Here is a 15,210-nt window from a genome sequence, read left to right on the forward strand (position 1 = left end):
TTGTGTATCCGGTTCAAATACAGGAGCCTGGGGTAGCTCGGATTCTTAAAATAACAGATGAGCAGGTAAAATGAAAAATCTTAGTAAACTGAAGATACAGAACTTGTCAAACTAAAGGAATTTGGCTACCGTCACACAAGAAGAAGGCCTCGGCCTGCAAGAAAGGATTCCCAGGAATCGGTTTCACCATGATTCAGTGCTGCCTGGATACCCTGGTGGAAACTGGTGGAGACTGTTGCAAAATGGCAGGATAAACCATGGATAGTCATGTGATTCTCACAAGCTGTAAGAAGCAAAGTAGGCAGTTGTGGCACAAAAGAAACAAACTCGCAGAACAGGCAAGACCCAAACTGCAGATGTAGCCAAACACTGTATGCTGTATTTGTACTGCTGCAGAGCACAGAGATCAGAACAACACAGCATAGCTGTATAAGATATTGCACCAATGAATTTTGCCACTGCAGCTTCCTGGTTTATACTTATGGCAGCATCCTGTTAGCTGCCTGGGTCAGCTGACCCATCCTGAACCCAGATTGACTACATAGGCATGTGGAAGAAAGCCAAGATGGTGGCACCTTGACCCCAGAGCCACCGATCAAAGACCAGCCTGCCTCCAGACAGAGCCCTGCAGAGAAGCTCCATGGACCCCTGCAGGCATGCCCGCACACATCGCCAGCTGCCAGCAGGCTACAACTCTGCCAATGAAACCCAGCCACAGCATCTGGATGTTTAAGTCCCAACCCCCTCTGTTATCCCCAAGCCAGGCCATGATATTACCACCCCTCTTTAGGGTGGCTCAGCTCTAGGACACTCTTTTGGGCTTTCCAGGATTTTTAGCATGGAATTTCCAGACCAAAATTGGTGCATGGACATCAAAATAATTTTCCCAAGACCGTTCTTCAGGTCCATAACCCTTACAGGCCAAAAAGTACTGTAGATGCCTATAATATACATGACAGTTTAGTATTTTCTTAATTTCAAACTCAATTACTCTTTCAGTAAGAACCTTCAGGGGTCAAGGAAGAGTTTCCATAAACTGATTTAGCACCAAAGGTTTAAGCAGATAAATATGGAAGGAACTTTAAGACATGGAGGTAACTTGAGTCGGTATGCTACGAGATTAATCACTTCCACAACTGGAGAAAGACCAATGAATAAAGGTGAAAACTTCACAGAAGAAATGTGTAAGCGTAAATTTTGGGTAGAGAGCCAAACTTGATCCCCAATTTTAAGATTTGGTACTATTCTCCTTTTTTCTCGGCCCATTGTTTATAATGAGAAGATTTCTGGAGACCTTCATGTTCCTTATTCCATAACTTAGAAAATGCAGCAGAGAATTTCCTTCTGCTAGTATGGCAAACACAAGTAGACTTTGAAACTTTGGTGTCCGAGGATGAACTTTCTACACGGTAAAGAAAGGAGAATTGCCCATTGAAGAATGGTAGGTGTTATTATGGGTGAACTCAGCCCAAGGCAAGTATTCAAACTAATCATCCTGAGTTGAAGATAAGATAAATGGATACAAAAAAAGGTTTCCAAGTATTGATTGACTCCTTCTGTGCTTCCATTGGTTTGAGAGTGGCATGCTGTTGAGAATTTTAGTTTAACTTGTAAGGCTGAACAAAGTGCTCTCCTAAATTTTTCTACAAACTGGATTACAAGGTCAGAGATGATTTCAATAGGAAGGTTGTGTAATTTGAAGTTTTCTGAAATAAAGTGTTGTACTAATTATGAAGCATTGTAACACTGGTTAAGAAATCTGCTGCACAATTTCAGACTCCTGTAAAACCTACTAGGAATTGGCAAACATAGAGTTGACGATGAGGTAACTAAAGGAACTAGATCTGGTTGGGAAGCTTGAGGTTCGGTGTGCTATGCATTAACTGTATCCACCAAGGTTGTTTGTATGGCATCCTTACGAGTGGCAATCTCTTGTAGGCAGTGGGTGAGTTGTTGAAAAAATTCCAGACCTTCCAGACATCTGGCAATGCTCTGTAACAAACCCGGTCCAGAATCCTGACCATACCCCAAATCCATGGGGTCTATGCAAACTGTCATGCTCGTGTGGGTTGTGGATTTGGTTCAGATACAGGAACCTGGGGTAGCTCGGATTCTTAAAATAACAGATGAGAAGGTTGAATGAAAGATCTTCTTTTGGGTTTATTAAACTGAAGATATAGAACTTGTCAGACAAAAGGAATTTGGCTTCCGCCATACAAGAAGGCCTTGGCCTGCAAGAAAAGAATCCCAGGAATCGGTTTCACAGTGCTGAATTGAATGTTCTACAAAGTAATACTGCAGTAATTCCACATCCATCTGCCATGCACTCTTTTTATGTAAATTAAACACAACTTATTTGAACAACTATCTATTTTTGGTTCCTCTGACTTTCACACATGTTTTTGCACTAGTTCTCCTGGAATTAAATTATATACATGTCAGTGATACATTACATCCTCCATAACTTTTTAAAACATTTTTTGGAATATCTGTCAGCATGCTCTTGGATAGCCATTATGCACAATAGTTAACTTTTTTTGGTCCTGCAGTTTAATTTTCTTAAGAAAAGTGTTTGGGGTTTATTGGCACTGTGTCTGTGGAAGAGCAAATAATTATGCAAATTAGCAGCCACCCAATAGAGAGATAGCCGGTCTCTCCTTGTTACTAATATAAAACAAAAAAACAAATTAGGTGGCACTTAATAATGCATTTAGATTGTCTTATTTAATAAGACAATCTATATGCATTATTAAGCACCACCTAATTTACTTTGTTTTTCTTGCTTTTTAGTTGATGCTTCTGAAATTAACACTGGCTCGGACTGGCCCACAGGGGTACAGGGGAAACCACCGGTAGGTCCCACTGCCTGGGGGCCCTCCTCTAGGGATCAGGTTCTAGACTGTGCACTTGTATTATATATTATACATATGTTACCTTATACTGCACAGGATTATGATGTATTCTCTACAGTACATTGCTGTCATTAATCTGGCACATTATCATGCATGCACTAGCATTAATTACTATATAAATTATCAAGGAGTCCAGACCAGGTACTCTATAATGGTTAGCCAAACCTCTATATTGGCTGGCCACACCCCCTTTGGAATCTGGCCACACCTCTAATCATGGGCCCCTACCATTGCATACCCCCGGTGGGCCCTTCATGCTCCAGCCCGACACTGAATGACCATAACAGAATATAAATGCAGGGCAGAAATTTACATTTGGATAAATGCGTGACGTACAGGGCTGGTAACCCAACACCAGATTACAAGGTTACATGTATGACTGTTTTTAATGAGAGCTACATGTAATGCTTTTTTATTCCCATTTCCATTTGAGTTGAGTTTGTAAGTATTTAGTTTGTAAAAGTTTTGTTGTCCTAAATTGTTATGCCTGTACCAGAAGGTAAGAAGTTCAATCTAGCTACAGCCAGATTACTTTTTAATTGCAAGTTATTAAATGGATCTATTTTTTAAAGTTAATTGTATTACTTCATACACTTAGTGATTTATTTTTCTATTTAAGACCGGAGAACTACTGTATACAATTTTTTTATATATATATATTTTTTTTTGCACAGAAGTGCAAAAGCATCGCACCGCAGTGATCCTTTTGCATTTCTGGAGTACCTCCTGGCCATCGCAGCTTTTGCGGATGGCTGGGAGAACCTCTTTGCTGCCCGGGTCGCAGTGGATGCATGTGATGTCACGCAGCCGCCGCGGCCCACCCCCCAATGGTCTGGCCACGTCTGCATTGGCGGGACCGTGCCCCCTAAATGGCAGCTTAATGCCGCCATCCAGCCTCCTCCCGCCTAGCAACCGCCTCTGCCTGTTAATCAGGCAGAGGCGATCACTAGGCAAAGTCAGCCTCTGGCTATCTGGCATGCGCCGGCGCACTGCGGCACTGGCACGTGTGCAGTACTGACCCGATCACACTGCTGCGATAAACTGCAGCATGCAATTTGGTCAGAATGACCCTCATAATGTACTAGAAAAGTGTCCTAAGTCTCTAACTCTATAAGAAAGTCTGTTATTTTACTGCAGAATTGTAGAGCTATAAATTCATAGCAGTTTCATTATTCATATGCTTCCCTTTGAATGCAATTTATAGGATTATTAATAAGTAAAGAGAACAATATAAGTGCTGATCCAGTGATATGTCCCTCCATTTTAGGTAAATGAATCAGAAAATAACTAAAAATGTTAAAGATGTTTAAAAATGTTGAAGATAAATGACTTGGTTTCCTCTTGTTTGCTCTGATTCTTTTTTTTACGCTTTTTCAGAGTCTCTGAAAAGTTGCAAGGCACCAGCTCTGGACTGTTTGCTGGATGACCAAGCTCCTGGATGCATTTATAGGCATTCAACAGGGCACTGTGGTGATGGAGAAGAGCACCATGATTGCAAGTTCTTGGACAGTGCCTGAAAATGTTTCCAGCACTTGCAGCAGGCATTGGTTGTTGTACCAGTCCCTTGTGATGGTGTGCTGCTGCATGAGTGGTAAGGTATCTGCATAACAAGTCTAGGCCACAAAAGCAGCCACCAACTGCTTGGCAATGCTGCACTCGCATTGGAACTTCTCTGGTGATGCAACTCCAACTGAGATTCATTACGCCGACTGTTGTTTAGTCTCGGGGTTGAAACTGTAGATCCAGGATTCATCTTTACTAAATATCTCCTAGAGTTTGCATGACCTCCATTAAACCTGAGCAGCATGTTGTGGGACCAAGGCACCTGAGCTCGCGAGTCTGCTTGTGGGGTACCCAGCATGTAGAAATCTTTCTCAGACCAAGGATTTCACAGAGTATCACGTGGATTGATCCCAATGAGATGTTTCTCTCCTTCTCTAACTATGCCACTTTCACCCTGGCATCCACATCAACTATTGCCCACATGGCAGCAACATTGTTCTTAGTGATGGTAAACACAGGTCAGCCACAGTGCATCTCATCTTCCAGGGACTGTCTCCTGTGAGAAATTCTGCAAAACACTCAAACACAGTGGTTCAGGATGGTTCTTCCTCCCCAAAGGCAGCTCGCAGTCAGTAAAAAATCTCCATCTGTTGCAGACCACTCTTGTAGTCGTAGAAGATCTTGGCTCTCCAGTGGCCTTTGTTGAGTGCTGTAATTAGTTTGTGAAAGAAGTGAACATGCTGACATCTTCATTTGTAGTGCTGCTTATATATGGTTCTATTCCTTGACATCTCACAAGACCTTTAGTCAGAGATTACAGTTTACAACCAGTCAGATTGCGTCCACTCTACCTATGCACTGCACATCCAGAAATATATTGCACGCCCTCATGTACATGTGTGTGTGTGTGTGTGTGTATAGATAGATAGATAGATAAAATATATATATTATATTATGAATATTTAAATGGAAGTCTATGAATAGAGCTGGGATGATGATGGTCAGGGTAATCAAATGTCACCAGTAAAACATGCACATTTGCAACCAAATTCAGAATATGTGAGCTCAATGTTTTGAACATTTCGCTCAAGATGCTATTACTGTTGAGTACTAAAAATATTATCAAAAGTGTGGTATAGCAGTTCAACAATGATAGTGTTGACATCCAGCATGTCAGGACAGTCTGAATGATGGGGGTTAAATCTCAACATTCACTATTTTCAACATGTACTGTATGCATGTCAATGGTGAGAATGTTGTCCATACTTCTTAACACTAGCCACAGCCTAAGCCTAACAACAGCCTAAACCTAATGCTGATATTATCATAATGAATTATGCATAATGTCAACATTTTGAACATGTTGTTGACATGGTGTGTGTGAACATTATGAACATGTGAACATTATGAACAATGTTGTCAACATTCTTCACTTTGTCATTAAGAACCATTCAACATTACAGTCTTGACATTCTGAGTGAATATGACTGCATACATTCTAGAATGTTAAGACCTGCAAGGACTATCCCCCTACTCCTAGCCTGACCATTCCTAATGTTAGAGCAGCAAGCTAGGTTTACAATATTGATCTAGGACATATTTGTTGATCAATTGATCATTTATATTTGTTACATTGAATTGTTGCCAATAGTCAGATTTAGTAAATTTAGAACATTTATTCCACAATATGTCAGAGAAATTGAGTGTCAGTTTAGTATGTATCACTGTGAGAACAGTCTGATGTTTCTCCTCATAGCCTGTCTAATGAGATTAGCAAAAGACTTGAACTGTTCCAAGGAGTATTAGCTCAATATGCATTTGGTTATGAAATGTTGTACATTTCACTAGCAGAATTTGCTTACAGTGTTCTGACAAGCATTCCCAGTGACACAACACAGCAGACTGAACTGACTGTCATCCCAGCTTTATTCATGGACTTTAAATTCAGTAACATGCACATTTACAAATACAGAGCAGAATGGTCATTCTGTGTAATGGTGAAATGTTAAATCTGTATTAAACAGCCCATTCTGTGGCAGAACTTGAATTGTATGAAATTGTAGCAGCTTTGCTTAGCCCACAGAGAACACTGTCTTAATGGTTTGGGTTAGATATACACTACAGTTAGTTTTTTTTTGTTGGGAGCCAATTGACCTAACAGTATATTTTTGGATTGTGGGAGGAAGATAGAATACCCGAAGGAAACCCAAGTAAGCACAGAGATAATATACAATCTCCACACAGTTAGGGCCATGGTTGGAATCATACTCATGACCTCAGTGCTGTGAGGCAATAATGCCAACCATTACACCATCCATACTGTGCCATCACATGCAGTGCCCCTAAACTACAGCCTGATTAACATGCTGTGGTAATTTGGGGGCAGGAAGTGGGCGGGGCTGGTCAGTGTTCCAGAGCATTTCTGGGAGTTACAAGGCCAGGATCAGCCCCTGGCCTTGGTTATGGAGCTGCATGGGCCAATCTGAGAAACCCCAGGGTTACTCCGGTGGCTGATCGACTCACAAATGATCTGATAGGGGACAAGTTAAAGAAAGATTTGCAATTTTATGATTTCTATTTTGCTCTAAGACTTGCACAAAGGCCTTATTCAATGCGGAGAAAAATGATTACCCTTCTTTGGTTCTGATGGTTCTTTTGCATGCTTTTTCACTGGTAAATCTGAAAATAAAATCATTAATGCAATATTGTACATTATATTACACACAGGATACAGTTGAAATTAAGTAGTAATCTCAGTGCTTTACTGTTAATAAATACTTTGATTAAGATATGTCAAGAAAAGTATTTTAGTAAACACAGAAGATTTTACACTACAAATGTGTTCTTTGGAACTGTCATAAAGCATACATGTCACTATGTCAATATTTTGTTTCCTCTGATATTTTATTTCTTCATAGAGTGGAACTACAAGAGCAATTACATTGATTTTAAAGTTCTTCCAATATAAAATGAGACATAGTCCGAATATCAGAGCAGAGCTACACCTTTTCAAGTAGAAATTTATCCCAGTAATTTGTATAATGCTCCCACTGTTGAGTAAGGAATTTGTTTCTATTGTTTTGTATTATTTTCTGAAACCTTACATAGAAATATTTAGTTTTTTTCTTTTCTTAGTTTCTATGTACTTTTTTTCTTTGAAAAATGTAAATACTAATTTTTCAGTGGCATTAAAAAATACCATATACAGTATAACTTATAAATTGTTAATACACTAATATTTTAGAGTATCTTTAAAATATAATTGACACAATGAAATTACTGTTCATAGGCAAAATGTTTTATAGTTACATATAATTGTTATTAGGATATTTAATCAGAAACTTAAATTCACACTTTCACGTATCTGTTCTTTGTTATTTAAGAACAGAATACTTAGCTCCGTCATATCTTCTGCTAGAATTTGCTTCTTACTGTATATCGCACATTTGTTTTCTACTGGCTGATCACTAAGTGTCTCCCAAATCCAATACAAATCTAGCCTCTAAGGAAATTAAAAATACATTTGTATTATATTTCATTGTTTATAACTTTTGAAACATCAATATAGTTATTGCTACTCTACAATGAATGTATTCATCAATTTAATTAAGCCCAGCTATATATATAAATGCAAAAGCCCTCACTCACTCACTCAATGACGTACTGACTCATCACTAATTCTATTACTTCCCGATATGTTAGGAAGCTGAAATTTAACATATGTATTCTTCAGGTTGGAAATAGGAAAACTACATAATTAGAATTTTAATAAACCTCCCCTAAGGGGATGAAAAAAGGTTTGACATAATGACAAAATTACCGATGCGCGGTTTGCGTTGCATGAACCATAACACCCAAATGGACAATTGGATCAAAATTTGGATTCCACCTCTAGTGGGTAGAATTTAATAAACTACAAAAATGGTCCTTTCACTTTTTACCATATCTCTCTCACTGACTGACTGACTGATTGACTGATCACTAATTCTCTTACTTCCCATTATGTTAGGAAGCTGAAATTTAACTTAGGTATACTGCAGGTGGGAAATAGGAAAAGTATGTAATTAGATTTTTAATTAACCTCCCCTAAGGGGATAAACAGGGGGTTGACATAATGACATAATTATCGATGCGTGGCTTGCATTGCGTAAACCATAACACCCAAACAGACAATCGGATCAAAATTTGGATTGCACCTTCAGTGGTTAGAATTTAATTGACTACATAAATTATTCTGACACTTTTTGCCATATCTGCTATGGGTGCTAAGAACCATGGATTATTATTTACTTATATTAACACAACTCAAATTTTATCTCTTTAGATTCACCAAATTTTTAACACTTATTTATATTTACAACCTTGAAAATCAAAAACTCCCATGCGATGAACGGGTAGAGCAACCAGTTAAACATAGAATGAGCATTTCTTATAAATCTTATGTGTCTATGCACCTATTTATTTATGCAATTGATAATTTGTAAAATTATGGACAAGTTCAGCGAATGGCAAATATAGCACACTGTTTAAGAATCACCGCAGAGTATGACCAAACCCATTTTTCATAAACTTCCTTTGGCATTGTTAGAATATTCTGGATTACTAGAATAATGTCCCATAGCAACAAACTGTAATTTGCATGAACTGTTTCATGATCAAAACACTTAATCACTTCAATGCACATGCAGTAAATTGCAGTAATTCAAAATGTTGATAATCTACCAATCACACTTTTTTGACCACTGCAACAACAATGGACTTTTCTACAAATATAGAATAACAAGAGAATTGTGCTTTATGTTAAGTAATTTTGGTTCTAGCTCATGGTTTTACTTTATTGTCTCAATGAAATTGTTTGAATGTTTTAGTGGCATGTTACAAAATGAAATTGGGTCCTTTGTCATACTCTATTCAGAATTGTCACCGTAATGTATTGTTCACTAGCAAAAATGTACTTACTGTATACAGCAATCTATAAATTAAGAAATTAGATAAGAAGAAAAAATATAATATGTCATGATGGATAAGATACATGTTGCCAGCATTCGGGATGCTGGTGGTCACATGACTGACAACGGCATCCTGAATATTAGAATGCCAACTGTTTTTGGGGATAACTACACCCCCCAATGCTAACCCTAGACCTTCCTTATTATTGACTAGGGCTAAATATAGGTGGGTGGCAGCTACATCTAATTTTGGGGAGTGGCGGCTATGGCTAACCACCCCCTAACCCTAACCCCCCTGTAATTACTAACTATAATCCCCACATGGCCCTAACCCTAAAACCCACCAAAATACTGGTGAGATATCGGTCACCTGTGTCCCATCGCTGGTCTTGTGAATGGTGTTGGGATTCCGATGACTGTCAGCATCCCCTCCATCAGGAAGGGAAATGTATCCTGCCATGACAAGCATGATGGGCTATAAATATTATGTGGTTTTGCTTAATTTAAGTGTTTTCTGTATATGTTAATTATTGTTAAGGTAATACAGGAACATCACTGGGGTCAGCGACATCCGATGCACCAAACACCCTGTGTGACCAGAAATGAGAGTGGTCTTAATGGATGAGGACAAGATCGTGTGGCCCAACCCTGTTTTCATCACTACAGGGGCGTGCCTCCTGGAGACTCATCAGTTCCTATACTGTGACAGAAGCCGAGTTGTGCATGTAATGTCACAGTGCAGCACCCAGCTCCTGTCACTGAGGAGTTGGCATTTTGATGTTACTCCTTGGAGGGTGACCACAGGGTGCGGCCCTCACCACCTCTAGTGGTTTCACAGAGTAATATTGAGCATAGCTTTTTAGTACATACAGATTAGCTCACAGCCATAGCCTTTTATGCACATCAAAAGGATTGGATCCAGCTGAATTAAGTAATTTATAAACAAATGGTGATTATAACCACTCCTTATTCATTATAGGAGCTATAGTTTTTATTGCCATTACAGAGTAATATTGTATGTCATTTTTTACTGTGCATGTGTGTATTTTAAAATGTGTATTTTTTATGGAAATTTATTGATATAATAAATTGCTAATGCGCTCTCTTGATAAATTGATCTATTGATCTTATTTATTATATTTTTTTCTTGTATACCTATAACAAAATAAATTCCTTTTCAAGACATTGCATCATAAAATCTGCAAAATAAATATTTGTGCAGATATTAATCTATAAAGAGAGAGAGCAGTGCAATTGTTAAACTTATTGGGGACACATTCAGTCTTATCATTCTAGCAATATATTGTACATAATACTACTTCACTGAGGGCATGATTATGACCTCTCATTCAAACCGGTTATAAAACTCATTATCTCACACCCCTTTTCCAGGTGTACAGTTTTTCTTATTGACCATTATTTAGTGAAAGTTTCATTTTTTTTAGTGACCATTCTGTATAATAACTAGGCACCAGATTTTTAGGATCTAAAAAACTAATATTATTTTTTTTAAATACATGTTTAAGAATTATAAAGGTTTTAAAAATGTAACTTTAGGAATTTATTATGTTATATGAAAATAAAACAAAACCACGCAACATATCATTATGTTTGAAACACTGTGCCTATATTACTAATGTGTTCTCCTACTTCCTTACAGCATTTGTCTCTTCATGCACTATGCCGGGGCAGGCTGTGATCCATTGGCTGCCATGGCTTTCCTATAAAAGGTATTTGATCATAGGTGCATACACACATACTCGGGAGCTGGCAGTGGCATTATGTACACTATGCAGCAAGACTTTAACAGTACACATCTGTGTATATGAATTACATATGAAAACTACTAGTTTAACACATTTCCACAGTAAATTTAAAGTTTCAACTTAAGTATCAGAATTAGGTCTTTTTAGATTCTCACAGTCAAAATTGTTCACTTTAGGTACTAACACTCAAATGAGGTAATTTTACAGTATGTCCTGCAAAAATTAAGTATGTTATTCCCTGGTACATACAACATAAAAGGAAACTGAAATTTTGAGTGTAATGGGCAAGGATTAGAATAGGTTAGAACTTAAGAATCCTGTGCCTTATAATAACTTAGTCCCTCTGCAATGCCTGTAAAACAAATGGGATTTGGTATGGGAAGTACCCCTGTCGGGACCCCGGCGTCGGTGTTGAGACAGCCGGGATCCTGATGGGTGGTATTTTAACCGCGAACCTAACAAATTCCATACTGCAAATGTCCCCTCTTCAAAAGCTGGTAATGTTCAACCATCCCTAACCAATCACTTGGAGTACATAGTAGTCAGGGATTAAAGTGGTCCTGGAGAGGTGGTGGAACTCAATTACATAGAAACATAGAATTTGACGGCAGATAAGAACCACTTGGCCCATATAGTCTGCCCCTTTTTTATCCTTTAGGTAATCTAAAACCTTTTTGATTTACTATGCCACCTACCACCCCCATCACATTAAGCCTAGCCACAGTCAGTGCTAATGTGAGGATACAGGGTTCTTCTAATCACTCAGACACAGAGCCGATGAAACCAAAGTGATGGTTTATTTCTCACAGCACACAGTAGTAGATAATTCACAGGAAACAGAAGTAAATATAGCCCAGAAACAGTATACAGGTAGCAGTCCAGATAGTAAGTCCCAGTAGAGGATTTGGGTCCACAGCAATTCCACACAGAAGTTCCAGATAAACAGGTCCACACAGCAGAACTATCACTGAGCCTACACAGTAGTGATAGCAGATTAGTCCATGCAGTAGTACGTGCATATAAGTCCACACAGCACTGTTGATGCATTCCACAAGGTACCCTGGCAGAGAATCACCCCTTAGCCAGAGTCCTGCAACTAACATGAAGAGCTGACCTGCGCAACCTCTTTTAAAACCTTCCAAATTCGCATCATGCCACGCTCACCTGGGGAGGAGATGCAGGTTCCTGATTGGTGGTATCCCACCTCAGGTATTTCCCTACTCCCTCCCACAGCTGGCCTTCTCCTGTTGACCACATGCTGGGTCAGGCTCCGAGTTGTCTGTGGGAGACCAGAGTTTAACAAAGGCCAGTAAACAGAAGGAACAATGACAGGAAAAAAGGGTTTAAGTCCTGATTGTCCCCTGTGGAGGAGCATCTTCAGAGAGACATTACCTGGACTTCAAATCTGTTTCCTGTGTGACCATATAAGGATCACAGGATTATCCATGATACTTGTAACCTCATAAACAGACTGGCATCATCATACAACAACATAACATGACATCACTATGTGCCAGGTAACAGCCCACATTTACCTGGGTAAGGTTATAGTTCAGAATATATTGGCTAATGGATGAACACACACATGGGGTAATAGTGACACAAGCCAGAGAGACATGGGATCAGAAGGAATCAAAAGTACATTAAATGCTATAAAGATTAAAACACCACAAATATAGTATTAGCCCCTGCCTATATCTTTACATTCCTTCCTCTACTTTTTTTTCCTCGTTCCGAAGTGTTGAGGAAACATTACCACCCAGGAGCGGTGGGAGCAGGGGAGATAATATAATGCGTGTGTGTACCACCTGAGTCCCACAGGGTGATGTCACACCAGACCCATGTGATAAGAGGCAGTAGTGTTAGACAACCAGCAAGGACAATATTACAATATGACACATTCATTTTCACCAGCAGGGGATTTAGCAGTTCAGATGTTGGGTATCCCCACTCCGCAAGATTGCAAACTTTTACACCTGGCCCACCTATTGGGTGTACTAATACCTGTGCCTCTGGCACAACGGGGCAGGGAGTACTTTCCACTACCTCCCCTTGCACAAGGAACAGCTGCCTAAAGGCAGACCAATGTTGGTGTTCCGCGACCAGGACTTCCGCAACTCTGTCCAGTCCTTCCTGCCTTAAACCCCAACAAGGGGGCTGGCAAATTTCCGTACAGCACGTGGTCTCAATGCTCAGTGCTGAAGATTTACCCTTCATCAGAAACAATTCAGCTGGTGGCTGCAGGGGAGTCAACAGCACAGGCTGGTCCTGTGCCAGCACTCCCCCCTCAAAAGCCAGTGTCTCACCTGCAGCTCCTTCTGCGCACTCCTCCTCCTGGATAACCTCCTCCCCTGCCAGTCCCGTGAGCTGGGTACCACTGAGTGTTTTAACAACTGAAGCTTCCACAAGTATCTCCACAACTTCCTCTTGCTCTGCAGATGAAAGGGGTGTGGGTTGCACTGTGCCTTCACCCTGGTAAAGGAGACGAGATAGCAAGCGGCGTCTTCCAACCTCCACTTGATCTGTAGTTGCTTGGATCTTGCTTAAGGCAGGCACATCCCTTGGCACATAATTACAGCCCACAACACTTCCAAAGGCATTACAGTGGTGCAACACATCCTTTTCAAGTTCCTGCTCTGATATTATGTTAACAGTCTCTGCTACCAATGTCACTTTTGAATCACAGTGTACGTACCAGTATTCAAATTTCAGCTCCTCATTCGCCAAATTGTTAAATGGGAATACTCCTTCATAATCTTCTTGTGGAGTTAGGGTAGTTGGGTATACACAATGCATTTTCTCATCAGCGTTCCTCAGTGAAATAAATGGGGCTGCCATCGCCGATCCATCGTGATGAGCCTCCCCCAGATGAATAAGCTCTGCATCCTGGAGCAAAAGGCCATCTGTGACTGGTGTGTTTATAGTTGGGGCGTGGAACAATACTCCTCCAACCATGGTGATCTCTTGGGCACAGTCTTCATAGATTCCCTGGCAGCTGGTTACTAGGTCTACATCTTCCACCTCACCAAAAGGGAAGGTGTAGCGCAGCTCCTCCTGGGATGCCTGTATTGTGGGCATAGCCTTCTTCACTTCAGCGCTAGCCTCTCCCAGCATAGTACACTGGGCAATTGCTTCCCTTGGGTGTGGGAGAAGCTGTTGCAGACGGTGTCTTTCTGTATCCACCCTGCAACACTGGTCTCGCCATGCCGGGGTATCCAGGAGCCCCTGATCCATTGCCTCTTCCTCTGCCACAATGAAGCACTCCTCCAGACACTTCAGCTGTTCCCACACACTCATCCCTGGGCCGAGATGAAGGATCCATGTCCAATAATCAGTGAACGCTTTTGTTGGATCCCCCTGATCCTGGAGAATAAGCTGGAGGATTTCCCTGTGAGTGCAGAATTGGAAAGGGATGCCTCGCAGCTGGCATTCTGCTATCAGCTCCTCCATGCTCATTTCTTCCAATGTGGTTATGGGCCCCGCTGACAATAACTCTTCTCCCTTGGTAACAGGCATTTGGAAGGCAGACCCCTCAGTCCTCTGCCCGGGTTGCAGTGGCCCCATTTTGGATATTTCCTCTGGCTCTAACCCAGAAGATAATTTATTTTGGACTTGCCCTTCAGCCTCAGAATATTGACTTCTCTGCATCATTTGGGTCACTGTAGCAATCACTTCCTCTGTGAATTCTACAAACTCTGGCTCCCCCAGCAGATTCCATGAGGCTGCCTCACTTTTACAGTGCAGGAATACATCCCCCAGGTAACACAACTTGTCCTGTATTCTGGATACTCTCCAGCTGCTGATCATCTGCCTAGCTCCATTCCAGTACTCCCAAATGTACTGCATCTTTGTAGCAATCAATAACAGATCCAGCTTACCAGCCTGCCGACACACCGACACACCTCCATCCATGCGCTCCACTGCCCTGGGAGACTTGAGGCATTCATTTTCTTTCCTTAGAAACATTTTATCTTCCACAGGACTGACACCTGCTCACTTGCTACCACCTCACTGCAGATCCTCTTGCATTACATATGGCCTGATCCTCTGTTCTCTGCTGGGCTTTCACGCTTCCTGTGG

General features: G+C 40.6%; 1 protein-coding gene across 1 annotated transcript in view; it reads right to left on the reverse strand.

Moving 5' to 3' along the window:
* Positions 1–15,210, reverse strand: part of TRDN (triadin) — an 862,718-nt gene that overhangs the window by 97,446 nt on the left and 750,062 nt on the right. The window contains exon 56 of the mRNA XM_063919338.1: positions 7,047–7,094. Coding sequence (XP_063775408.1) covers positions 7,047–7,094 — 48 coding nt within the window. The remainder of the gene's footprint in view (positions 1–7,046; positions 7,095–15,210) is intronic.

This window comes from Pseudophryne corroboree, chromosome 4, assembly GCF_028390025.1.
Source record: "Pseudophryne corroboree isolate aPseCor3 chromosome 4, aPseCor3.hap2, whole genome shotgun sequence".
Lineage (NCBI taxonomy): Eukaryota > Metazoa > Chordata > Amphibia > Anura > Myobatrachidae > Pseudophryne > Pseudophryne corroboree.